This window comes from Rhipicephalus sanguineus, chromosome 4, assembly GCF_013339695.2.
Source record: "Rhipicephalus sanguineus isolate Rsan-2018 chromosome 4, BIME_Rsan_1.4, whole genome shotgun sequence".
Lineage (NCBI taxonomy): Eukaryota > Metazoa > Arthropoda > Arachnida > Ixodida > Ixodidae > Rhipicephalus > Rhipicephalus sanguineus.
The window spans coordinates 144,326,676-144,350,701 of record NC_051179.1 but is presented as its reverse complement, the minus strand read 5'-3'; the positions used below and the strand labels follow the sequence as shown (position 1 = coordinate 144,350,701).

Sequence of the window (24,026 nt, the reverse complement as noted above, 5' to 3'; positions counted from 1 at the left end):
AGCAGATAAATGTTGTATTTTCTCTCATCAAGGGACTGCTTCAAAGTTTGTTCGTATCACGGTGAAGCTAACACTATATAGTACCGTCATCGCATGTTCTTACAGTAAGATGGCAAGTTAGGAAGAACCGTACGCCCATCTTGAACCGAGTTCAAGATGTGCGTACAGTTATCGCCGTTCTGTAAATGTTAGGAGATGAACGTACATTTAACGTATGCGTACTTGATTTGTGCCCCAAAACATACGAAAATATGAGGTAGACTCAAGGAAATAAAAAAAAATGGGGCGGTCGAGAAACGTAACATCAGACGCAAAAAAAAATATCCGTGCGAAAGAAACTAGAACTGCAGGTTGCAGCTGAAGAAAAATAAGTTATTCATAGTCTGGCGGTTTGCAAACAGCATAAATTTCTTGAAGTTCCACTTGACAGCAAACACCTCTAATGGGAAAGTCTGTAGAGGTATCGTTAGTGGAAGGCGCTCGCGTTTACTTCAGACGTACGCGCCGGGTCAACTCAGTAGGATATCGAGCCAACAACGGATGTGAGCAAACCGGTAGAATGCATTGCCGCCTGTTGTTGACACAGAGACACGACCATCTCCCATAGCAACCTGAGATGTACGCTCTGAAGGAATAAAACTCACTGGCTCCGAGTGCATCTCGCAGAATAAGCTGGAAGATAAGCGATTTGTTTTCAGAGGTGCTACAAGAATGAGATGACCCACTACACTGGAAAACTTAAAAATGAACAAGCTGTGTGCTGGCGCAGCAGTCGACAGTAGTAAGAAAATGATCCAGTAGGATTATCCGTGACATAATAATAATATATGGGGCTTTACATGCCAAAAAAACGATATGATATGAGGCACTGATTAGTGGACAGGTCCGGAAATTTCGACCATCTGGTGTTCTTTAACGTGCATATTAAATGGGCCTCTAGCATTTCGCCACCATCAAAATGAGACCACCACGGCCGGTGGAATCGAACCCGCGACCTTCGGGTTTCTGATTTGATCCTGCCGGCAGTGGTGGTCTAATTTCTAGGTTTTCAGACACGTAGGTGTTAATGCTTGGGTTCGTAGTTCTTAAAATGCTTAGGTTTTAAAGCAGGCAAGTTTTAATATGCTTGACTTAAGGAATGGGTTGTTACATCGGTATCACATGACTACTCTTTCTTTTTATTATTAAAAAATGTACTTCCGATTTCTCCGTAGAAAAACTGAAACCTGGGTACGTGGCCAATGGCCACCTGTGTTTGCAATTCCTGTAAATGCCTTGCAATGTCCCATCCCTTGAAATACATATTCACATGAGTGCCGCCTCCTGTTTAGATGGGTACGGCTATATCTCCGACGTCATCCGGTCGGGAGCAGGCCACGAAACGTAAATTTCAATAACACGTTTCTTTAAACGTAGTCGTTTCACATCATCAGTGAAGACAATCATGAGGTTGGTCCTGCCGCCTTTCTTTCCCTTTGCGAACATTTTGAAGATGATGCGGACAACTTTTGACAAGTCACTCTCCAATCACTCTGTACAGGTGGTTAAGCAGCAAAGCTGAAACTTGAGGCTCCGGTGTTTATCGCTGGGTTAATTCCGACGGCTCATTAAAGACTTTCTCAATTATTGGTTACACACGTCCAGAAATCTTGTCGTAGCCGCCCGTGTGTTCCCTTCTTCATATTTAGTGAATCATTGGTGAGCAGTAGGACTCGCCCAATTTCTGTGGCACGCATGCTTTGCCGGCGGACGTCTTATTTTTAGTGGATCAGTGTTGAGTAGTGGGGCTCGCCCAGTTTCTGTGACACACAGGCGATTGGAGTTTTTGTCTACATAGGACGTACGAATATTTGTTTCGCCTAGCCACGTGCACCTTCGCTATAAAAACAAATTAGCGTGGATAATGTCCCCCTCTTCTTCTTCTATCGAGTAGAAATAGAACGTCGTAGCTACCACAAAAAGAACAGCCTCTGTGTTGTCAGAAGAACTGTTAAAACCAAACTCGAATAGATGTCCAAGTGGGCTCGCACATCACTGTGCCACCAGATTGCACGACAGTCGCCGCCTGGCCAGCTCAGTTGCGGCCGCTGCTCAGCGCTCTCATCCGCCGAGGGCGGAATGAGTGGAGACGGCAAAGAAGAGGCCGAAGAAGTCGGGCTCCGCTCGTCACCTCGCCTGACCGGGGGCGCCAACCGCAGGGGCGCCCGGCGTCCGCCCCGCCGCTTCCCAAGTCCCACCTGAGGAAGAGGAGGAAGAAGCTCCGACGACCACGATGTCTTCCTCCGAAGGCGGCGGCGGAAGCAGCGGTGAGTCCACCGTGCGCTATTCGTCGTTCCGCTTAACTTGGAAGCAAAACCTCCTGTTGTCACACTAAGCGACGTTCACTTGTCGTCACACTAAGCGGGACACAGGAAGCTCAGGCCTGGTTGTACAGCAGTGTTTTAAAGGGATTCCGAATAGAATAAGTCGAGTTGCACTCGTATATTACGTTTCTGCGATACGAAATGCAGTCGGTTATTTCGCGACAGGCAGCATACCAAGTCTCACGAGGCGCTATAGGTCCGATAACGGGTCGGGACGGCCCTTTGAAGTTTCACCATTTCTTTGCCGTGACGTAATGGATTGTCAGTCCCACTTGCTCTTCGTCGATCCCACTTGCTCTTTTTAATGTAAAGTACGAGCTGCACTGTGCTATTACTGAATGCCGACGATGAAAATGATGTTTTGGGCGCATTAATTCTACTACGACAGCTCGTAGGGGCGCATACATTGAAATCAATGGCATCATAATGCGGTGCTGGAGATCTAATTTCACCGAGATATACAAAAGAAGGCCACATTTGCCCTAAGTTTTTACAATAATTATCATTTCGTAACCGCGAAACGGACGAAAACAGAGTTTTGAATGAGTCCTTCATTAGCCTAAACAATTATCCTGCTTCTTTTTGTAGCGTTCCTAAAATGCAGCATTTTAAAGCATTGCAGTGAGCGTACCGCAGTGCTTCGAACAGCCTTGGATATGAGGTCTCGCGAACCCCGTCGGCGCGACTGAAGTACTTCATAATTCTTGTATTGCTATAGTGAGGAGATCCTTTTTACGACAGGAAATCCATTATATAGGCAAGCTAATCACTGTGCCGTGTGATTAGTTTGCCTACTAATCACACGACACAGATAATAATTTGCCTATATAATGACTTTCTGTGTTTAATACTATAAACAGTTGGTAATCGGCGTTCTCTTGTCTCTTTCTCTCTCTCTCTCTTTTCTTTAGCTTACGCTGCACCTTAATATAGTTCAGTATGAACCGACCGGTCCGAAAGAAAGCTTTACTGCATTGCAACAGGCTCTGTCCTATAAAGAGGTGTTTGAGAACGGACGAAAGTCAGGAGAATGACGTTGTCTTGGTGCAGTAAAATTCGAGAATTTTCATGGAATGCCATTACAATTTGAAGAAGCTTGAGAACTTACTCGATACAGTGTATGTCGTCACCTGAACCCAACAGATCCACTTCTTTCCTTTGTGCTGTTAAAAGCAAACATCTCCTTTTTAAGGCAGTTTATAATCTTTTTTTTTTTTGTTACATTATCTACTGACGCAAACCGCTTCACTAACTTCACTCTTTTTTCTTCCACAGATGACCAGCCTGAGTAAGAAAGAATATTCTTTTTTTTTCTTGTCACTCATAAACTGACTTTAGAAAGCAGTACGAAGTTGTCTTAAACTTGTATTTCCTGAGAAAGGGAACATAGCCCAGCTTTATCAAACCCAATACGCTGCACACGAAGCCTCGAATTTCCGTAATTACAGCGCATGAAATGCACATCATGCCTAACTGCTTGTCATTGTGTTCGTAACTTTTTTGCTTTAAAATGAAATTTTGTCCTTATTTGTTCATAAACAAGCACCTACGAAGCTGTCTAAATCTATCTAAAAATCTGTGACGTAATGGGCAACTGAGAGAATCGTAAAGTGCCAACGCCAATAGCATTCTCTTCTGGCATACGTTACGACTGAAGTAGCCTTCGTTGACCAATGGCAAAATGACCACTCTCCCCGTATGTGCTGTTGGCCTCTCTTTTTGAACGTAAATAATTAACACCGCTGAAGTTATTATTTATTACTTCTCTTTTCATTTGATTCTTTCTACGCTGATTTCAATGCTTAATTTTTATAAGCTGGTCGATTCCACGAAAGATCAACAAAGGGTGTATATTTGATGTTTCCGATTTTCCTGATAATTTTGTATGTTGTGCACTTATGACTGCACAGCACGAAATCGCAGTTCGTTTTCAAATAAAAATTTTTTTCAACACAGCAAAATTCGACAAGTGTCGCCGGTTGACGACGACCATTTTACGAAGAGTGCGTTTTCGTAACTTCGGAACCATGCTGGCAGCTACTCAAGCTATATATTACAAATATTTTTCTTTTTAGCGGAAGTAAAAGTAAAGAGGAAATAGCTCTTATCATTTCATAGAATTCTGAGCAATTTATGTATTTTTAAAAATTTACGAAAAACGCTGCGTTTTTGAAAATCAGTCAAATTTGGGACGCTATGGCTACTTCTGTGAACATCTTAGCTTGTTCATATTTGCAGTATGAATAGGCCTTTATGTGAATAAAGAACCTCTGCATTTGTAGTTCTCTAATAATTTTCAAAGTAGTAAATTTTCATGCTCGAAACACCAAAAAGAGAAAAGTGCTCCTCGATTCAAAAATCTATAATAAAAAAACCCCAATCTCAATTTTGTTCTAAGTCCCCGAAAATCTTCTCAAAGGACTGCAGAATGAAATTCTGAAAAAAAAAAACATGTTGCATCATTTTTATTAGAACAAAAGCAGAAAATGTCAAACATTGTGTTTCCAGACCGTGGTGGCTACTGCGTAAAGGACATCTTTAGTAACAAGAAAATACAGTAACACGTCTTTTTTCTTCTCTGAGCTTCGCTAAACAACAGTAATGATCTAAAAGTGCGGAGAGCTGGGCTTGTTGGCTGTACATGATTAGTACATGTTGGTTGTACATGATCTATTGTCGGAAAGTGGGAACTGTTTTGTAAAGAAAAAAAGAGATCGTTCCAATTAAATGCACTTGCGACACCACTTATATTCCTCGTCGACGGGCAGCACGGACATTTTCATTCCTCTGGATAATTTTTTTTTTGTGAGTAAATGCGCTTATATCAAAGCAACGAAGCTAAACGCGAAATTTGTGTAGCTGAGTCGATCATGCATTGTAAGAATGGGAGAAATTGCAAATGGCGACAGTGGTGAACGGCGAGTACCGCAGTGCAACCTAAGCACAGCAACCACACATTATTTGCCAGGCTTTGTCGCTCTGCACGAGAAAATGCTGGGGTGTCGATTGCGTTGGTTACACGATACATTTTTCACCGCTCGTCGCTCTCCCGCCCGGTCTCTGGATCCGCACCGTGCGGATCGTGTGGCGGATCGAGTGGCCCGCGCTACAAGCACTCGTGTAAACGGAGTAGCATGCGTTCAGCGGACAGCTGCAAAGGGCGGCGCGATAGACGCCCGCCTGAGCAGACGACAGCAACGAGCACGGCTGTGCCAGTCAGCCAAACACCACCTGAGATAGAAGTTAAGCATCCAAATTGTGCTTCACTTTGATGCGATCACTATCCTATGCTCTGAAGGTGGCTATGGGTCGGCGTTATAGCCATGACCGAGATTTTGTACGGACTGCCTCATGGTGCACAAAAAGAAAATTCTGCTGCAGCGGAATTTTCGTTGTGTAGAAGATATCGAATCGAGTCTCTTTTGCGGAGGGTCATGAAGTAGGATGCGCGCTCAATTCAAGAGGGAGACCAGATCTGCCAGCACTGCTTCAAGAGATACAAGGAGATGCAAAACAAAGCAGATGCAATGCAAACAAAACGTGTTTTGTCCGTGGCCAGAATGCTGCCACCAATATTCACGTAATCGATTCTTTTTAAACTCTGCATTGATCACATAAGGTTTCACAACGTACACATTTGCGCCAACAAAAAAACCCACCTCTTGGCGACCGCTCTCCGGAAATTCATTTCCATTCATGAAGAGACCTTGGCTTTTATACCAATCTCTCAATTCTGGCACAGCACATCATCATAAGAGACGCATGGAGGGAATGCGTTCTTTAGCACTCAAGATATGAATTATACTCAACTGAAATAGATGAAAGAAAAGGAGGCTACAACTGAAAATGCCTACTGTGGACTGAGGGATGTCTAACATGGGCGTGAAGTCGCAAACCACGCAAATGCATTTAATTGGACCGATCTCTTTCTTTACAAAACAGTTCCCACTTTCCTACAATAGATCATTACTGTTGTTTAGCGAAGCTCATAGAAGAAAAAAGACGTGTTACTGTATTTTCTTGTTACTAGAGATGTCCTTTACGCAGTAGCCACCACGGTCTGGAAACACAATGTTTGGCATTTCCTGCTTTTGTTCTAATAAAAATGATGCAACATGTTCTTTTTTCAGAATATCATTCTGCAGTCCTTTTAGAACATTTTGGGGGACTTTGAACAAAATTGAGATCGGGGTTTTTTTATTATAGATTTTCGAATTGAGGAGCACTTTTCTCTTTTTGGTGTTTCGAGCATGAAAATTTAGTACTTTGAAATCTATTAGAGAAATACAAATGCAGAGGTTCATTATTCACATAAAGGCCTATTCATACTGCAAATATGAGCAAGCTAAGATGTTCACAGAAGTAGCCATAGCGTCCCAAATTTGACTGATTTTCAAAAACGCAGTGTTTTTCGTGAATTTTTAAAAATACATAATTTCCTCAGAATTCCATGAAATGATAAGAGCTATTTCCTCTTTACTTATACTTCCGCCAAAAAGAAAGATATTTGTAATATATAGCTTCAGTAGCTGCCAGCATGATTGCGAATTTACGAAAACGCACTCTTCGTAAAATGGTCGTCGTCAACCGGCGACACTTGTCGAATTTTGCTGTGTTGAAAAAAATTTTCATTTGAAAACGAACTGCGATTTCGTGTTGTGCAATCATATATGCACAACATACAAAATTATCAGGAAAATCGGAAACATCAAATATACACCGTTTTTTTATCTTTCGTGGAATCGACCAGCTGTGAAGGTTGCTGTTACGAGGTTGTCTTATAATTTTCCACTAAAAAATTGTCTTATTGGACGCTAATTGCATTCACTAAAGCATGCGAATAATATATTCTATGTGAGCAGATAACTGGACATTCACGGTGTAGCATTTACCGAATTCAGAAAATATTTATGGAATATGGCCCCGGGCTTTCTTGCCATCAGTAAGAAGTTGCATATTTGGACTGTACAGTCACGATCAATTAAGAAGGGACACTCACATTACCGTTTCAAGGTCACTGCAGCTGAACGCAGCTGGCAAGCGCAGAAGTGCTCAGCCCACTATGATCAAGCGGAAGGTATCTCTAGCAATTCAATACATCACATTCGTGTCGGTAGATTACAAATAAATGTTGATTAAGCGTGAATTGGTCGCTCTATTTCATATTGTGCATGACTGTAAGTAGGAGTCGGATTACACGCGTTGCGTTCCTTATTCTTTCTGCGCCTGGTTTGCGCATTCAGGGAGAGCGTGGAGTACAGCGGGGCGAAGTCAGATGGCGTTATGTACCTCGTCTTCGGCGTCATCTCCATCGTGGTTATCGTGGTGGTCGTCCTCCTGGTGGTCTTCCTCATGAAACGAAACACGACCACCTCTGGTAAGCTGGTGGGAAGGTTTCATTGCATTCCGAGTATGTGTTTACACCGTTGTTCCTGCGGTTACAAATTGGGGTGCGAGCTGTCGAAAGACGCGAGACGTGTTTACGTCACTCCGACGCGTCGAAGTTGGCGTCGCGGTAACAAAGTCAGGGTAGTAGGAAAGATGGCGTTTCGGTCATAAAAAATGCTTGAATATACACTTATCTGAAGTCCGTGAAGTTGCATTCGTTCATTGAAAATCCTGAATCGGCAGCTTAAAAAAAATCAAAGCGCTTCCAATAGTGTGAAGACAGAAGACAGCGAAGCCAGCGGCTGCGGTGCGGCTGCACGCCGTTTACGGACCTATTCGCGCTTCTGTGTCCATTGGCGCTACGTCTACTCCCTCTGCTCTTCCTCCGAGCGAATAGTAGGCGTCCGTCCCATGGCGAGTCGAAAGAGCAACTGCTGATAACAGCGCTAGGCGATCTCTACGTCAGGAGAGAAAAGGGCAGAACGACTGATGATAAGTGCCGCCGCCGAATATCGCGACACTTGTGAAAGAGGCGTTAACGTGGGCGAGGGAGCGAGGGGCAAATGTGGCGAGGGGGCGATGTGCGAGGGGCGGCGAATATCGTTGGTCTACGCGTGTTTTTTTCTACGGACGCGATACGGCAGGATCCTAGGCATTATAGCTCCGCTGTAACACCCTCCGTGTGTTATTTACGTTTTGAAACGTAAATTTTGTATTGTAACGTTTTGCAACACGTTACAATATAGTAAGTGCGACCCTTTCGCCATTGTTGACAGAACACGCACGTCGGCCATGCCATCAGCTTAATTAAAGACACCTGCGAACACAATCCAAGCATCTTAAATTAACGCTACCTGTAGTGCTATAGCGTGCTTGCTGCGTGGTATATATATTTGGGCTTTAACGTACACTGTTTATCTGTTGACAGTGTTTATATGTCAAGTCTGACCTTGCCACTCATGACTGCTCTGCTTACTTTGTATCCTTCGCTCCCCTTGCTCTCTACCTCTCTTGGGCTCTGTAAGACATTTCTGAACAGCAAAATAAGATAAAATAAGTAAGTATTCGAATATGGTCAAAACAAAGGAATTACACTGATGTGGATACAGCGACTGACTGGTCATTGAGTATTCCTAGTCCAACCGAGGGCTCGCAAAGTATGCGAGTCTAAGAACATACGAATCAGTGCACAGTACTTGAATGCGTAGTGAATTACAATCGACGTGTAATCAATGCTCTGTGTGGTCAATGGCACTGAGTCAAGGTACCGGAAGTTGTTCAATAGGAGCAGGTATGAAAACGAGCACACTTAAGTGCAGGTATGGCCATTCACTTGCGATATAAACAACGCAGGAGAAGGGGGAAAAAAAGAAGGTGGCTCAGTAAACGCCCATAACTAGTTTTATAATTTTAATGATCGATGTTCCTGTGAATATATTTGCAATAGCAAGCATTGCGTCACATTGGAACAAGGGAGCAGGAGTACACTCTAAACGTGGTAACGGGTATGTGTGATTTTGTGCACCTCTATATTAAGGGTTACATTAATCCAGAGTGCATACATTCTAAACTTGGTAACCTTACTATCGGTGCACAAAATCCCATCGATCGGTTACCACGTTTAGAACAATATAACGCTCAAGATCGCTGCCCCTGGTGCTCGGTGCGGGATGGTTTGAATGAACGAAGCGAGTAATCTCCGAGTGCTCAGCTGCGCTATAGCTCCCGCATATCACGTAGATGCGTCCTCTTGTTCGCTGTATCTCGCTTTAGAACTACGCGTACTAAGGCGAGCGTATTTCACACCACAGGACTTGAAGGGCACCGCCTCATCGGCGCTATGCGCACTTGATGTGCGTGCGCGTACATATTTCGAACGCCTCCGCGTTGTTGTAGCTCTTGTCTATCCAAGGCGGGTACGCGGCGTCTCATTGTCTGTGAGAAACCATGTTATGTTACAATTCTCTGTTAGATCGGTCCTGCTTCAGACTACGGAGGTGAGTCGGCAAGCTGTACCTGCAGGCTACAGGGAGTTATAAACGGTAGCTCAGTGGGCCAAACGCTCGCCAGCCATCGACGCGGACCGAGAGATCATGGTTCGACTCCTGTCAACGGAACTCTTTCTTATAAATGTTTTTTCTTTGCCATTTGATGGCGTTCACTCTACTGCACTTTATTTCCGTGACGGAAATACGTCATGAAAGTTTTGGTGGACCCCGGGATAAAACACTTTCGTGTTAAAAACTCGGCCACCAGCGCACATCGCTCTCACTGCACAATAGCATGCGGAAATTACTGCGCCTTGGTGATAGAATCTTGGACTTACTCTCTGGCAAGTTTCATAAAAGGACGATGAACTATGAGTGGTGAAAAAACAAAGCCTTGTTCTTTTAACTTTTAAAATAATGATACGCGAAGCAGCTGATTAGCCTCTGAGCTCATTAGTTGCCCGGAAACATACTTGATCGTAGTTTACTGGAACATTGGCTTTGTATAACTCGGCCCCGACATAAGAATCAGCGCTCTAACTGCGCATGCCACACCGAAAAATTTCTTAATGGAATGCGGTGCTGCCAAACCAGAGATGTCGCTTCGCATCCGCATTTAGCAAACCCGCTACCATTATACTCAGTACATTCTACTCATTACATTCTACTCAGTTCTCAGAACATTTTTCTCAGTACTCGAGCAATCTACTCAGTGTCTAATGCGTAGAACGAGAAGAGCACTTGCGAGTGTCGTTCCTGGTCATTTCTTGTGGCATGGGAATGACTATTACCACCTCACCGTACTGTGAACAGCACATATTTGCTACATTCTAGCTGAACTTGTTACCTAACGAGTCGGGTGTACTGTGGTCACTGTTATTGCCAGAGCCAGCGATGGAGAGCACGAGCGCAGGGAGCAAGTGCACCAACCCGTGCATGGGGGCCGGCAAGGTGTGCCATCCGGACTCCAAAAGAGATGCCGACGGGTGCTTCGTGCAAGACTGTCATTGCTGTACGTAAGCCGCTCAGCCATCCAACTCACCCTGATAAGCTGGCCAAGTTTTCTCGGTCATGTTTCCGTCCATGTGTACCTATTTATTAACAGTACGTGAGTGGCGAAAGTAGAGTGAAAGCGCTGGCGTCACTGAATTATTGTTTCTTGAAGTCGAGGAACGTACATTCCCAGCAAGGATTACCCATTAAAGGGCCCATCACCAGCCTCTGATGATACAAAAAAAAAAAAAAAAACGAGCGCAATATTCTCTCCTGGCGTTTCTCGTCTTTCCGGCGCAGTTCGTGACGCAGAACAGTGATTCCTGTGACGTCTATACAGCACATACTCTCGATTCGTCCATATACGCGAAATATCAGTTGTGAATTGTCTCCCGCTCTGCTTTGCCATGAAGCCGCCCATCCGTTCTTCCTTGCCTCGCATGACTGTCATGCGCGATCAATTATATGCAATGCAATGAACACAAATATGCAATGAATATTTGTGTTCTGAAGAGGCTGTCTTTTTTTCGCATACTAATAATGACAGTTTCACTGAGCTTTGCTAATAGTTTGCCAGCATAGGAGTAGCGTTGCCTTTCTTGTTTCCAATCATGACCTTTTGCAATTTCATTTCGTTTCTATTTGTTATGACAGCTATTATTAGCTTAGCGTGTGATGTAAATTCATTAAAAAGAGTTTTCTTGGTTTCTTTACCGTTCTCTCGGGTTTATACTATGCGTACACCGGTAAGTTTTACATTTTTTTTTTTTCATTTATTTACCCTAAGGGCCCGAAGTGGACATTACATAGGGGGTGTAACAATTCATATTGTTACGTAAAATGACAACCAAAACCAAAATGAACAACCAAAAAGTGTAGAAGAACATAGAAAGCAAAAACAAAATGTAGACATTTCATTTAATTTAATTCAATACGTTACGTAATTTATATCAAAAAAACTTCGGCACTCTTCAGCATATTGCAGCTTTATACGGATGACATATTTAAAAAGACCGAGAATCTAATTATTGCTACGATTCCGCGGGATAATATTTTTGTCATGGCTTTGAAAATCATTCTAAGGATCTACTTTAGCAAGAGGCTACACGACACTAACCGCTCCCATCGTACAAATTCAGAATACTTAACCCCTCCACATAAAACGGTGTTGGAATGGAGGACAATGCTAAAAGAAACCATTATACTTCATTGTATTTCAGTGTGCTTGATTGTGGAATATAACTTGGGCTGCGAATAAAGTTCTGTCGCACTCAGTTTCTTTGTGTGCCACATAACATCATTAGTGATATGCGCTACATTCGTAAGTCCCATAGTTACAACAACTGACAGGGCGACCTCCTAAAAAGTTAAGACTGTTTAGGTAACAAGTTAATACTGCGAGAGGGTTACGTACGATAACTCATTCGTTGTTCTCGAAGTCCTGGGAAAGTGCAGCGCCAAACAGCGCTGCCGCCATCTGCTTTGACAAAACGGAGATAGCAGCACAGAAAAACAGGTGACCCCGTTACGTACACCATTCAGTAGCGGCAGATGGCGACACCGTTCCGTTTCTGATAGGTATACAAACTGCCTGCTCTAAAGGGCCCCTCACCACCCCGAGTTCAAAGACGAGGGAGCGGTTTCCTTCTCGCCTTCAGTACCCTTCCCACAGGTTATGTCTCCTCCTCGCCACTTATTTCTTAAAAGCACGTGTAAAATGCCAGCACTAAGCGTGGAGCCTATCGGGATTTCGCGCTCGTCGGCTACACGCTGTCATCTGCGCTTGCGCAGTCGAAAGCACACAAAATGAAGTGAAATCAGTTGATCGCGCGCGATAGTCATGGGAGACAAGGAAGAACGGGTGGGCGGCTGCATGGCAAAGAAGTTGCAGGAGATAATTCGCAACTCATATTTCGCGTATATGGACCAATCGAGAGTACGTACCGTAATGACGTCACGAGAATCCCGGTTCCTGCGTCACGAAGTGCGCCAGAAAGACGAGAAACGCCAGGAGAGAATAACGCGCACGTTTTTCTTTTTTTTTTGTATTTTGAGAGGCTGGTGAGGGGCCCTTTAAAATGGATAAATAGACCTCGAAGCGCACAGACTCAAAAAACGTTTACCGCACGAAAGAAAAGCAGAGAGCGTGTTAAAATCTCGCTTCGCATATATATATATATATATATATATATCTATATATATATATATATATACACAATGCCTAACAAAGACCAAAAAATTTCAGGACGAGGGAAAGTGGGCGAGCGTGGTTGCAACTCTGTTGCCCTCAGCTCCTCCACCCCTCTACCTGAGCTTTCATCAGTGCAATAATTGATAGTAGAGCATCTTATTGGGATATGTTAATAAGAAGTATGGTGATCTGTTTAGGGAAATTAATCCTCGGTAAAAGTAAAAGAATTAATGTTAGCTCAAAAAAAGAGAGGAGCAAGGTCGGCGTCTATGCCGCTTTGGAGTTCCTGCAGTAACGGAATGCGTATTCGTTTGCCACTAAAACGGGACACGTTTTCTACTAAAGTAACCAAGAAATGATGCTATCAAGGCTTGAGAAGTTTACTGAGCCTATAGTGCCGCCGTAACATTCAATAATGAAACTTGGAAGTACGCAAGGCCTCGAGACTCACGGACCCTGCGGTTCCAGCTTTCAATTAAAAAGACCAAACTTAGCGGCTGATTGAGTTTTGAAATTCAAGCATCTATATTGTTTTCTTTATGCTCCCGTAAGAAAATGGCAATTGTGCCACATTTACTCTCAACCTGACTAGGACATTGTGCTTCGACAGTTCAGTGCGCTATCTAATAAAGACAGTCGGGATCGAAACTCTAGAAACCGCACAAACTAAATTGATTTCTTCCTGTAGCTTCGGGAATGAGGCATCACTCGAGTGGCGCAGTGTGCTCATGCGCTATCTGTCCCACTGTAATGCTTCAATTCCAGATGTCACGGTTTTTATAGAATTATGTTTAGTTGATGACGGCATAATGCCTGCGATCTTGCTCCTCACTGTAGGCATTCAAAAAATTGAAATAGCTCTATATTCTAAGGACAGCAGTAATTATGGGCGTCAATAGAGCGGCATTGTAAGCAGCGTGAGGGCAGCGCCTGCACCCATAGGCGTGCGCAGAGTTCCCCTTCAGGGGGGGGGGGGGCGAAGGCTCGTCGCTGCACCCCCCACCCAATTATGTCAATGTATGACGCTGACATTGCGCCCCCCCCCCCCGAGTCGCAGCGCCCCCCCCCCCTTCCCTATTATGTCAATGTGTGGAGCTGACATTGCACCCCCCTCTCATGTGAATAGGGGGGGCGCCCCCCCCACCCCTGTTTTCCCCTGTGCGCACGCCTATGCCTGCCCCAACTAAACTGCAATGCCTTTTTACCACCTTCTTATTTCCTTGCCTTCCTTGCAGATTCGCCGAGCGCTGCGCATACCTGTAGCAACCCGTGCAACGCCAGTGGCCAGGTGTGCCACTTCAGTTCACCTATGGACGAGCACGGATGCTACATGCCATCGTGTCAATGCAGTCAGTATATGGTGCTGCAGTTCGTAAATCAAGCACGTCCGGGAAATATGACAGAATGCACGCTAGAGCGAGACTAGAATGTAACGTGCATGGTTAGACCGCTCGAGATAGAGACAGAGTCGTGTGGACTTGCTAAGCAGCTTATGTTCAATAGCAATTTCTATTTTTTCAATGCTCATGGTCTCAGGGCTTGCGCCTGCAAGCCTTAATTTAATCTGGCGTAAGTTTGGACAGCCACTGCAGCGAACGTGAGTATGTATCGGTGACTGAAAGGAGTACTGACATGAAAATTTTCAGTTCTCATTTTCTTGCGTCAAATGAAAAGCCATGCCCTCAAGGGCATCGAAAATGAGTGCACCCCGCAAAATGAATTGGAACATGTTCCCAAAAAGCTTCTTTCGGTTCCTACGGTACCCTGACGCCACTGCACGGTATTAGCTTCTCGTCACGTGCTCGCTCAAGATGTCGTGAGGTTTCCACGATCGCTCCCCTCTGTGGCTCCGTTGGTGACGCGGAAGTGGCCATTTTGCATGTTTTGGTACGTGAGGTCATCACAACAAGCCAGCCTTAGTGGTGCATGCAGTCACTAGAATTGACAACGTGGCCTGACGTTGTGCTTGTATCGATGTCAGCAGTAGCGCCACGGGAAAATTGATTTTAATGTCAATGTAAGCTATCTTATCCTCATTTTCTGTGCATCGTACTTGGTCAGAGTCGTCTCTGTATACAGGACCTTTGTATGATGGAGTAAGGTCCGCTAGTTGGTGTCAGTACCCCTTTAACATGCAAGCTATATTTAAGACCTGCTGTTTGCTTTACTTTCGACAATATATTTAGGCCAGTACGCGTGTGGCAGGCCAGCGCGAGTTGGCCGACATTCACTTGAGAACATAGAAAATCTCAATATAATTTGTAAACATGGTCAAATGAGCCTGTTGTTCGTCAACGTTAGAAAGCACGATGTCGCATTTGGTGGAATTGAAATCGATAGGTTCTGCTGTGTCTTCAGTATGCCAAAAGCCGTGACGTAATCAGAAGTATCCGGTTTCAAGTGTGCTAGAACGTAGTGTCGCTTTAGTCGCATTTTACGTAGACCTTCTAGAGGAGAGCGGAAATGTAGTGAGTAAACTAGCCACTCTATTCCGGGGCAGGTTTTTGGCAGTTTGTATTTCAGAAATGGCTGTCGTTTACAGGTGCACGTGTACAGTAGAAAGCATAAGTTCTGGAACGATTAACAACAACAAAAAAAACGACTGTTAGGCAGCAGAATAAAGCGGAAACAAAGATATTCTTTTCGCAGGCCTGTGCTAGAATAAAATTTGCGCTCTGACGTAACAGAAACATGAGAAGATAGCACAAAAGAGACACGTCAGAGGAGGCGTATTCAAAGTTTGCTGTGTCGGCAGTGTTTGCCTGTTGCGGAAAACAACGTTGCTTTGTTGGTATATCGCATTTTCTTGTTGACTGTGTGTTTCTTCGCTGAACCGAGATGCCTGAAAGTTGAATGACCTAGCGGACAGATCGAACGAGAATTTCGCGCGTGCATGATGCCTACTGATTTAAGGTGACATGTTTTCCTTTTCTAACGTTCATTTACTTCATGGTGAAAATCCACGCGAGGTGCGATATGGCGGCAGTGAGTGGGACGACAAAAGAACTGGGACGTGAAAGATATGTGTCTGCAGAAACAATGCAAGGCAACAATTAAAAACCGCCTCACATATGGTCGTCTTTATTTGCCGGTATCTTGGGGGACACATGTGTGGGCTGTCAAGTTATCTTATTTGACGGAACTTGCACAAATAGAATAATCTACGCAGTAATTAGGGAGGCAAGACGGGCACTCATTTGCGTGTGCAGTTACTTCCAGCATGCACGTAACACGTCGGTTAAAATAGAGTGTGTTTCTACATAGGATATCAAGAAACAATTTAACATGCGTAACAATAGTTCTACACGGCAGATGTTACCTTAATTTTAATGTTTGTTATGTTGCGCATTAATAAGAAATCTGAAGCCAGTTGACTGTAGAAAAACGGGTGTCGCGGTTGAGAGCACTGTGAGAACGTTTCCTTAACGTTTTTATTCAATTTTCATTCGTATGACATTTCCTTAATTGCGCACGCAGTTACGTGTCCACAACAGTGCCCGAAGGACAAGAAATGCGACCCCAACACCCCGTCGGAGCCGAATGGCTGCCCGATGTCAGGCTGCACTTGCGGTGAGTTGCAAGAGTGCTGCAAGAAAAAAAGATAAAGGCTTCTTGGTAGCTCTTCACATTTATTCATGCACGAACAGATTACACGGAAAGTCGCGGACAAGGAACATGCATACAGACGAGTTGAAGCGTTTCCTGTCGGCGTTTTTCCCAGTTACGTGTCAGTTCGCAGGACAGTGCAAGTACCACAATGAATTCGTTCCAACTAGGCCGGCTAGCAGTATTTGCTTCAGTGCGATAGGTTTCATTGCACCAACCGCCGTAATCGTCGATTATTGCCCGCTGTGTGCATAAGTCGAACATATCGAGATAACGATAACTGACTGTGCAGATGCTTATCAGACAGCAACAAAAGTGTTGTAGTAATCCTTTCCTCATGCACGTAGGCCGTCTCCTGTACACTATTTCTTCAAGTAAATGTAACCGCTTGACACCAAGAACTTAGATATGCTGGTGTAAGTGTGGTGTAAATGTATAGTGAACTAAATGCTGCGAAGCATAGCAAATCACTTATTCGGAAGCCCGCAAGGTTGAGGAAGGTTCATGAAAAAGAGAGAAAATGAGGTAGAGTGGCTGACTGGTACGGTAGACCGACCGTCTCAAAGGCGTTCGTCCCGAGTTGTCATCCCGGAACAGTACTGACTTTTGGTCAACTTGCATTGGGTACCTTCGTAGCTTTATGCTACAAACGGGTAGTCGACAAAGTTTCCTTTTCCTAAGTACTGTATAAAGTGCCCGCTGTAAAGAGGTTGGAATATCGTTCCTGAGCGGTTCAGGTCGTTCTAGCTGTGGGCGTCGCATTAGGCTGCAGTAAATTTGGCCTTTTATCTGGGACAGCGACCGAGATTGGGGAGTGTTGCGGTCGAAAGACCGCGGCAGTCTCCCTAAGCGTACTCCCAAATCATCCTCGGCCCGGAGGTATTTCACTCCACTGAGTTCACTCTACTGAGTTAAGCGCAGTGCCGGATTTCGACTGAAAATAAAAATAAAAATAAGGAATATACATTGTGGGGTTACGCGTATCAAAACTACAATATGATTACGACGCACTCCGTTAGTGGGAAAGTCCGGATTTATTTTCGATACCTAACGCGCACCTTCATATAAATACGCGGGCGCTTTTTTTTTTTTTGCACTTCGCCTCTATCGAAATGACGCAGCAGCAATCGGGAATCGAAGTCGCGTCATCGAGGTAAGCAGCGCAACCCTTTAGCTACGAAGCTACCACGGCGACTGTACTCGAAATTTTGTCACGTTGTCACTTATCAGCAATATTTAAAAGTGAGTTGCCCCTCCGTGCGCAGACACCGTGACAGAAGGGGTATGTAAATCGCAGCGTACTTTATTAGCAATAATTCATGTGGTTTTACACGGTATGACTACGAGGCGCGCCGTCGTGGGCGACTCCAAATTAATTTTGATCACCTGAGGTTCCTTGACGTGCACACCAATATAACTAAACCGGTGTGTTTGCGTTCTTCCCCATCTGAATGTAGCCGCCGTGGGCAGACATCGAACCCGCGACCTTAGGCTTAACAGCACGACACCTTACCTGCTAATCAGTCACGGCCGGTGCTGCGAGCTTTAGCTCGAACTTTTATTTAACTGAGTCGGTGAAATATGAAATGTCAGGTTGAAAACACGTACAGTGGCCCTTTTCTTTTCAATGCTATGAGGCGCTGCACTGTCACGTTGAAAATGAAGTTCTGACACATGCGTTTACTTCACGCGTCCTCTCGTATCGTCGTATACCTGCGCGTCGCAGTGCCGATGATGTGCCCGGCCCGGTGCCCGCCGGGCAGGCAGTGCTCGCCGGATGCTCCCACTGACATCAACGGTTGCTTCGATATGGACTGCATGTGCGGTGAGTCATTCAATGACTGGCGTGACGAGCGCGCGTTCTGTGAATTTATAGAAATTGCGCGATTTATCCTCTTTGAGTTGTAGCGAAGTAATAATTACCGCCAGCTGCTGCGTCCTTGTTAGGTGTTCGAAGACGAATTTTTAAAATCCACGAACATTTCCTCGGAATCCTGCAGGGATGGTTTTGTCGGTGGCCATTCCTGATCTGTAAATTCCACCTCAGGAAATTCAAAAGGAAGATTTGTAAAGCCACGATGCTTATACACTGAGAGGATAACCATGAGCTACATCAATCAATCAATCAATCAGTCAGTCAATCAATCAATCAATCAATCAATCAATCAATCAATCAATCAATCAATCAATCAATCAATCAATCTATCTATCTATCTATCTATCTATCTATCTATCTATCTATCTATCTATCTATCTATCTATCTATCTATCTATCTATCTATCTATCTATCTATCTATCTATCTATCTATTTCCTTTCGATAGGAGGAGTACAGGACTAAAAGCTCGAGAGCTTGACGAGGTCCCGACCCCGTTACAAGTTGGAAATGCAGCAGGATGGTGGACAATCATGCATGCAAAATACAGAATACACCTTACAAGTTTAACATGGCGTCAAGTAATACAAAAATTATGGTAAAAGCACTGAAAATAGAGAGAATAGTTCATATGTATAGTCATGAAGTGGCATGAACATGAAAAGCAACAATCAGTAATAAGAATGGCCAAATTTCCGGGAGATATATAAGTTAAAATTGACTCCGATTTTTGCACATCAATATTTCTAAAGGGCTTTCTTGTCGATAAACAGAATGGAGTTCATGACAATAACATTATTTTTTAATGTGCAGCGCGCTAGGACGCCTCAATCTTACGGAAATAAACAATGTGAAGTTTAGAAGTCAAACATTTACGGGCATACTATCTCTAAAATGCGTATTAAAGTTAACCAACTGATGGGGTTTAACGTCCCAAAACCACGATATGATTATGAATGTCTATTAAAGTTCACGAAAAGACGTTACCTGCACCTGAAAAACGCGAAAGAAGCACGATTTTTCTACGGGGAAGAAAAGAAGAAGTGTAGTAGTGACGGTCACGGCGAGTTAAGGCAATTTGGAGTGCTTCAGTCAAGCTTGCCTCGCATAACTCACTGCAGTACGATGCGAGCCACGCAAGCCGCTAAGTTGTGCATTATTTCCGTTAAAAAATGTTTGTGACATTTTTTTTTACTTTTTCCTGAACATCTCCGTCCACCCTGATACCGCGTTCCACTGACTACAAGTAAGGCGAAATGAGTTAAAAAAGGCAGTGCCTTCTATAACTAATTTGTGTCCTTGGTGGCCGTTGGCACTAGCCGCCAATATCTGCCGACCTTATTAGCCAGGTAAATAAGCTTTTGTCACATCTACCTTCATAACATTTGCGTTTTAATGAGTCCAAAGAAAGGAGTGAAACACCTGTTCCAAAACACGACTTCTCAAAAGTAGCCGATTTTACTGGTTCATAGGCGCTTATAAGCATTTGGAACGAAGCCTTCTTATTAAATATTTTGTGTGTATAGGACTAGCTTCCGCTCCTTTCTGCATGGTTTTGCGTTTTTATTAACGTTTATTTTGTTGATTCTTTTGTTGTTGTTTTGCGCCGCTTAGTAAAGGTGTGTTTAAACAACCGTGGGAATGGGATTATAGTAATTGTTGCAGAAGCCCGCGTAAGTGCTTGGGTTGAAGTGCAGGTTCATGTGTGGCGCATAGCCAGCTCCTGAACAAAATTTTATACTTTTAGGGGCGAAGCTCCTTAGGGCGTGGGTCGTTCCCTCCTCTGTAGTAGTAGTAGTAGTAGTAGTAGTAGTAGTATGTATGTATGTATGTAGCCAGCTCTAGTTTAATGAATTGCTCACTAGATGAGCGATTCCCTAGATATCATAATTTAGAAGACATCGTAGTGTTCCTTGATTTAATCACACTAAAAGACATACTTTGCGGGCGATATACTCCAGTGAGCTTTCAAGTTTTCGTCTTAATGTACATGATAAAGAAATTATTTCTACGAAAAACGCAAAGCACACGTTGAGCAAGATGTTTGGTTTTGGGACGCTTTATGTGCAGTAAACGCCGTGCATTGTTCGCGAAGCCGGAGCATTTGCACGATCGCGTTCCGTTGGCTTTCGTTGGGCATGCTACCGACCTCGCGTCGTGGAACGCGAATAAGAACGCTACGCGCGTCGTGTCTTCCCTCTAGCCTTGCCGTTAATTCTCACAGGGCGAGCGGGGAACGCGGTCGCTCTTGGCGCGCTTTCTCTTTCGCTCGGGAGCGGACATTTTCCCTGCATTTCACCGATCACAAAGCGGTGATAATGAAGGGACCACGTAAACCAACAGTACAATAAAAGTTTGATATTTATTATATACATGGTGTTTAACACTCTTTATATGATGTACTGGGCGAATTTCACGGAAAAGTTACCGATGATTCCTTCCGGAGCTTCGCTCCACTCATCATCATTCACCCCGTGGATATGCTGTGATTTTTTTGTTAGTAAGTGTACCACGACAGAGAAAAGGGCGTTATACTGAATAAAAACTTAGCACCATAAGAAATCCACTGGAAGTGGCACCAGCCGCTGCATCCATATGGCCATATACTCAGTGTTGCCAACGGTGGGAATATTTAACGTGAAAGTGTTGTCTGGCGGGCTCCACCAAAAACTTACCGTCGTCATTTCCGTCGCTGAAATGACGTTTCCACTTTGTTGATTAGCTTACGGCTTCCACTAAACATTCCTTACGGCCTACCTAAGAAACAACTTTTACACAAGTTCAGTAAGAGATGGTTTTATACATCGTGGACATCATGGCCCCCTTATAGAAAGTGGATTGAATACGCCGAGGAAGACGCGTCCAGTCGTAGGCATCAAAACGTTGTGCGAAAGATCAATTATTTGCAGGAGTTCTCTCCACGTATATTTCAGAAAGAGGCGTTGGAGCTGCTGTTATTTTTGCGGCATACATTATGCAAATTTATGCTCCTGTATTCATTAACTTCGAACAAAGCTGCAACTGCTTCTATGAAAACACATTTCATGTTCGCATTATCATAGCGCCCGAGAAAAATGGATCAGTATTTTTTCTCTATGCATTTGTACAAGGAAAAAGTGCGCTAACATTTGTCGGCACGTTTTTTTTTGTCTTCTTTATTCCTGCAGTGCCTGTGTCGCTGGCGCCAACGCCGCCGTCGATGAATACTACTGTTGGTAAGCTGTGGCGATTGTTTCTTGTATATGCTGCTACGTAAAATAATATTTTATTCTGTGCCACTCAATTTATTTCCCGCGTAGCGTTTAGTCACAGTGCAACTGTCTAGGCAACCGTGCATTTATACTTTTTTCGTATACTTGATGGGAGGTTCAGTTACAGTCAATGACCACGGGACATTGTTACGAATATCATGTGTCATAGTTCTCCTGCTCTAAAGTAATAAAATTCTGATTCTCAGTTATCAGGACTGAGCTCGCAGGGCTCGTCGCGTGCTTAATAAATTTTTTCGCTTCGCTATGATAAACAAGGAATGCTTTCATAACGAAAGACTTCACGCAAGAGCCACAAGAGTTGAATATATACGTGGCATATATTACTGACGTAAAACTTGTCCAAGAGTCATCATGAACTCTTTATTCTGATTTTAATGATTGCTTCTAAGTTTTACCTCAAGCCGTGATCACAATCACGTCGGCCGTTAGGTCTCGAGAACGTCGAGTGCAGAAGTTAATAGCGACGTCTGGTTGCCATTGGAAGCGGTCACTTTTTTTTTCATCACCACTGCCATGCGACTATACCGACAGCGCGAATACGAAGATATCTTCGAATCGTATGATGTATGGCCTCATCTTGGGTCTTGCGCACGTCGACAGTGCTCACCCAAAATCTCACTTTTCTGTTTGGTCGTCTCTTTTCCTGAATACAAAGCCTTAATTTCACATTACTTCAACTGATTATATTTGTGTGGCGTTAGATAGTTCTCGCTGAATCTCTCTCCAAAGGTTGTACTTAAATAATGTTTCATAAAGCACGTATTTCACAAAAGCATTAGTTCTCTGTGTGTCTTGTGAATCCTAAAAGGTAGTACGAAACTTCACTTGTCGTAAACTGTTTGTACAGAATAGTGAAGTATTTACGTCTTACCGTTTATTCACCGCAATGAACACCTACTGCGCAATACTTTCAAGACTGAACACAGTGGAAGCAATACGAACCATTAGCTAAAGATTTGCTAACGGTGAAAACATGTACTCAGCTAATGTAGGCCGCCTCTTATTCTCGTCAATGAACGTCAGGGGCGTAGCCAGAAATCTTTTCGGGGGGGTTCAACCATACTTTATGTTCGTGCGTGCCTTTGTATGTGTGCGTGTATATATATGAAGGCTAAACTGAAAAATTTCGGGGAGGAGGGGGGGGTTGAACCCCCCCCCCGCTTGGCTACGCCCCTGATGAACGTGTCAGTGAATCTCCAAGAAAGCTGTAAAGATTAAAAATGAATGAAGCGTACGACGTAATGAGACAGTGAAGAAATTTTTTCATTATTTTTGTAACCCTCCGAACGAACTATCTCCTTAGGCCAAGTTGTGTATTTTTTGTTTACTTTACAAACAATTTGTTATGCTCATGTCTGCCTTTACTTTGCGGGCCACGAATGCGTCACCACGTGCTTACCGTTTCCTTCTTCTCTCGTTCTCTTTCAGTCACCCCCAAGCCTTGTCCCGTGATCTGTCCTGCAAACTATGCCTGCCACAAACTGCAACCCGTAGACGCCTCTGGATGCTACTTGGCTCCTTGTCCCTGCAGTCAGTATAGATAATCATTATAACCGACTACGTTATCGCTTTCAGAACAAAGTCTTACCGATGTTCTCGTCGCCAAGGTCATAAAAGTGGTCAATATGTTCCTCCGAATTGTTATAATGGCTGAATATACCTAACAGTGATAGGGTTTTATAGCATACATACGCAACGCGGCATGATTTCTATCACTAACACCCTGCAGTAACATTGCGATTATACGAAGTTACGCGTTAATGTACATAGAGGTGGCTAAAGTACTGCGTTGGGCTCTTTTCGCGAGAATTTCAAGCTGCAAGAGGCACTGCATGCAAGAGCGCAGAAGAGTGCTGATACGAAAGTTAGAAGATTTGTGAAAAACAGCGGCCGCAAAACTGCGGGACTAGCGAGGGCATCCTGAAAAAAATGGGCACGAATGTTTGGTTGAAGAATTTTAACGTAGTTTATTGTTTGAAATGGATATTTGTGGCAAAATATATTATGCAAGAATGTAAGAATGGGCTTGTTGGTGCGGATACAAGACGTGTAGGCATTAATTGGACTTCATCTTCCTCATCTGTACATAACCATCATCAGTCATCGGCTCGGACGTCTTCTTCGTCGGCGCCATCTTGCCTTTGGCGTAATAAAGCGTCGGCTTAACCGCTTTATTTCAAGTGGTGGAGGTGCTTTACGATCCCTTCGACCTCTCTTCTTCTAAAGATCTCTCCTGGAGCTCCGTTCGGGACGCCGCTTACGCCAGCAGACCACCATGTCACAAGATGAGCCCACAGTGCCAACTCACCCGGTCCAACCGCCTGCCGCCGCCCCTACCACTGCCAACAAC

The 24,026-nt window shown here is 44.1% G+C and overlaps 1 protein-coding gene across 1 annotated transcript in view; it reads left to right on the top strand.

The window, feature by feature from the left end:
* The first annotated feature begins 2,272 nt into the window (after positions 1-2,272).
* The window catches only part of LOC119391672 (trinucleotide repeat-containing gene 18 protein), a 45,729-nt gene continuing 23,975 nt past the window's right edge, over positions 2,273-24,026 (top strand). Inside the window, exons 1-9 of the mRNA XM_037659337.1 lie at positions 2,273-2,306; positions 3,639-3,651; positions 7,607-7,740; positions 10,626-10,751; positions 14,159-14,272; positions 16,401-16,493; positions 18,256-18,354; positions 21,572-21,619; positions 23,105-23,206. Coding sequence (XP_037515265.1) covers positions 2,273-2,306; positions 3,639-3,651; positions 7,607-7,740; positions 10,626-10,751; positions 14,159-14,272; positions 16,401-16,493; positions 18,256-18,354; positions 21,572-21,619; positions 23,105-23,206 — 763 coding nt within the window. The remainder of the gene's footprint in view (positions 2,307-3,638; positions 3,652-7,606; positions 7,741-10,625; positions 10,752-14,158; positions 14,273-16,400; positions 16,494-18,255; positions 18,355-21,571; positions 21,620-23,104; positions 23,207-24,026) is intronic.